Source organism: Gracilinanus agilis, chromosome 2, assembly GCF_016433145.1.
Source record: "Gracilinanus agilis isolate LMUSP501 chromosome 2, AgileGrace, whole genome shotgun sequence".
In the NCBI taxonomy this organism is placed as follows: Eukaryota; Metazoa; Chordata; class Mammalia; order Didelphimorphia; family Didelphidae; genus Gracilinanus; species Gracilinanus agilis.
The window spans coordinates 589110074-589112619 of NC_058131.1; the positions used below are offsets into that span (position 1 = coordinate 589110074).

At 35.7% G+C, this 2546-nt stretch overlaps 1 protein-coding gene across 1 annotated transcript; it reads right to left on the reverse strand.

Annotated features, from left to right (window-relative positions):
• Positions 1–1048: 1048 nt before the first annotated feature.
• LOC123236181 (lupus La protein homolog) lies at positions 1049–2312 on the reverse strand. Its single transcript, XM_044662462.1, has one exon. It carries the CDS (start codon positions 2266–2268, stop codon positions 1051–1053), a length of 1218 nt encoding a protein of 405 aa, XP_044518397.1. The 5' UTR covers positions 2269–2312; the 3' UTR covers positions 1049–1050.
• Positions 2313–2546: the final 234 nt, after the last annotated feature.

Sequence of the window (2546 nt, forward strand, 5' to 3'; positions counted from 1 at the left end):
ACATGATTGATATATTATGGAACAATTTGAATATAACTGAATTTTATATTTTATGTGATTTTATTTCAAAAGACCACAAGAGGACAATGAATCATGCCCATCCAAATCTGGTGTGACAATATTTTATACAATTTCATATAACTCTCCTTGTACCACTTCACAATAATTCACAAGTTGCAAGCCCTTCCACTTCCACAAGTATCTTTTGTGAGATAAAATGCAGTATATCTTCTGGTACAGTAAAATCTATGGATAAAGGAAGGCCAATTTATACACAGACATTCTGTATTCCTCTTCATGTGCCTTAGAGTTGAGGCCCATTGAGGCTTTCTGCTCTCCCAACATTGAATTTGCCAGATGGGGGACAAGGGCTACATAGCAATCCAAGAAAGCATATACCACCACTATTTAACATAGTATTTCCATATTTCTTAACCTTTTAATATGCATAAAATTGTGCTATCATTTTTGTTATGTTCTGATTCTTATTAAAGTGTCACTAACAAAGTGTTTTTTTTTAAACCCTTAACTTCTGTGCATTGGTTCCTTGGTGGAAGAGTGGTAAGGGTGGGCAATGGGGGTCAAGTGACTTGCCCAGGGTCACACAGCTGGGAAGTGTCTGAGGCCAGATTTGAACCTAGGACCTCCCGTCTCTAGGCCTGACTCTCAATCCACTGAGTTACCCAGCTGCCCCCACTAACAAAGTTTTTTTTTTTTTTTTTTTTTTTGCCTTTTATATAGCATACATTTTATTTGTTGGTATTTCCAGCATTACAGAGCCAGGCTTCACTGAAAGAACCCTTTCTTCTGATGTTGAAATCAATGTCTGAAATGCCAACATTTGATACTGTGAACAAAATTATACATATAAAAAAACTATCCAGGTTGTGTAAGGATACCTGGACAACAAAAACAAGTTAAACAAAAATAGTCTTTCCTTCTATTTTAGGTGGACATTGAAGTGGATTTAATTCGGTTTTCTTTTTAAAGACCCCAAATTGGAAACAGCTTAAAACTTATTTAAAATGAATAAAAAAATTTTATATTAAGCTACTGGCCTCCAGCTCCATTTTCTGTTTTCAGTTGTTTTGGTGCAGGTTCTTCTTTTTCAGGTTCTTCTCGTGTCCTTTTAAGGGATCCTCCAGCATCACCATTTTCCTGTTCTTCATCACTATCAAATTTTGTTTTCTTGCCTTGGAATTGTATTTTTCCTTTATTGGGGGTGCCTTGGACAGCTTTACCACCTCTTCCTTTTCCTTTAAATTTGCGACCTTTTGACTTCAATTTATTTAGGGATTCCTGTTGATCTTCAATGATTTTTTTCAAAGCTTCTTTCTCTGTCTCTCCTTCTAATACTTCCCATGTTACATCTTTGTTTCTTAATTTTAAATTTCCATTATTTGCTTCATTAGCTTTTTCCAGTGCTTCTTTTGCCTTTTCTTTAAAAAGGATTATTCCCTCTTTTGCTCCTCTGATGAAGTCTATCCATTTTATTTCTCCATGATTAGAGAAAAGTGTGTGAAGATCTTCTCTACAGGTCTGATCATCTAAATCACCAGAAAATTTCAGCAAGCATCCAATTTTTTCATCCAGGGATTTCAGTTCAGCCTCTTCTGCTTGCTTCTGTTTTTCTTCTTGCTCTTGTTTTGCTTTTGCTTTAGCTTCTACTTTATTTTGCTTCCTTTCTTCATTCTTTTTTGCAAAGTAATCTTCCTTAAAGAGTATCAGCAGCTCTGTATCTTTATATTTTTGTTCAGGGGTTTCTATAAACTTCTTGGCAGATTCAACACTATCAAACACAGCAAATATTGATCCCTTAAATGCTTTATGTAATGTTCTCCTCATCTGTATATTTTGTACTTGACCTTTACCTTCTAACCATTCTTTTATGTCATCAAGGGTTGTATCTGTTGGAAAACCTTTAACATAGATGGATCTGTTTTTCACTTCATTTTTATACTCATCTGTTACTTCAGGGAGGGGTTTGCTTGGAGATCTTCTGATTTTAGTTTTATCCTCACTAACTTCCATGAGTTCTGCCTTTGATTTCTTTAAAGCACTTCTTATTACATCAAAATCTTTTGTTAGTTTGCTTAATCTGTTGAATTTGATCATTATCTCCAAAGGTACCCAGCCATCATCAATTTTGATCTGTTCCTTTAAAAATTTGTCTCGTGGAAGGTTAAAGTCACCAAAATAATACTCAATTTGTTGACAAATTTTGGACTCCAGATCAGTCATCTTTTCACTGTCACCATTCTCAGCCATTGTGGGAGCCTATTCCGTGAGGTTCCGCAAGGTTCTGCGACGCCCCACTACGATCGACAAGTACTAAGTACTCACTCCTCAACTCCCAGTGGCAGTCCTAACAAAGTTTTTTAATGTTGCGTCCTTGACCACATTTTCTTCATAATTCTTAATGGAATGATTTTTGTATAACACACTGGTTTTTAGGAATACATATGTCACATACTAGCAGAATGGACTGTATATGCATATACTAAATGCATGCAATTCCTGCATAGCATAACCTTGGAGGGAAAGGC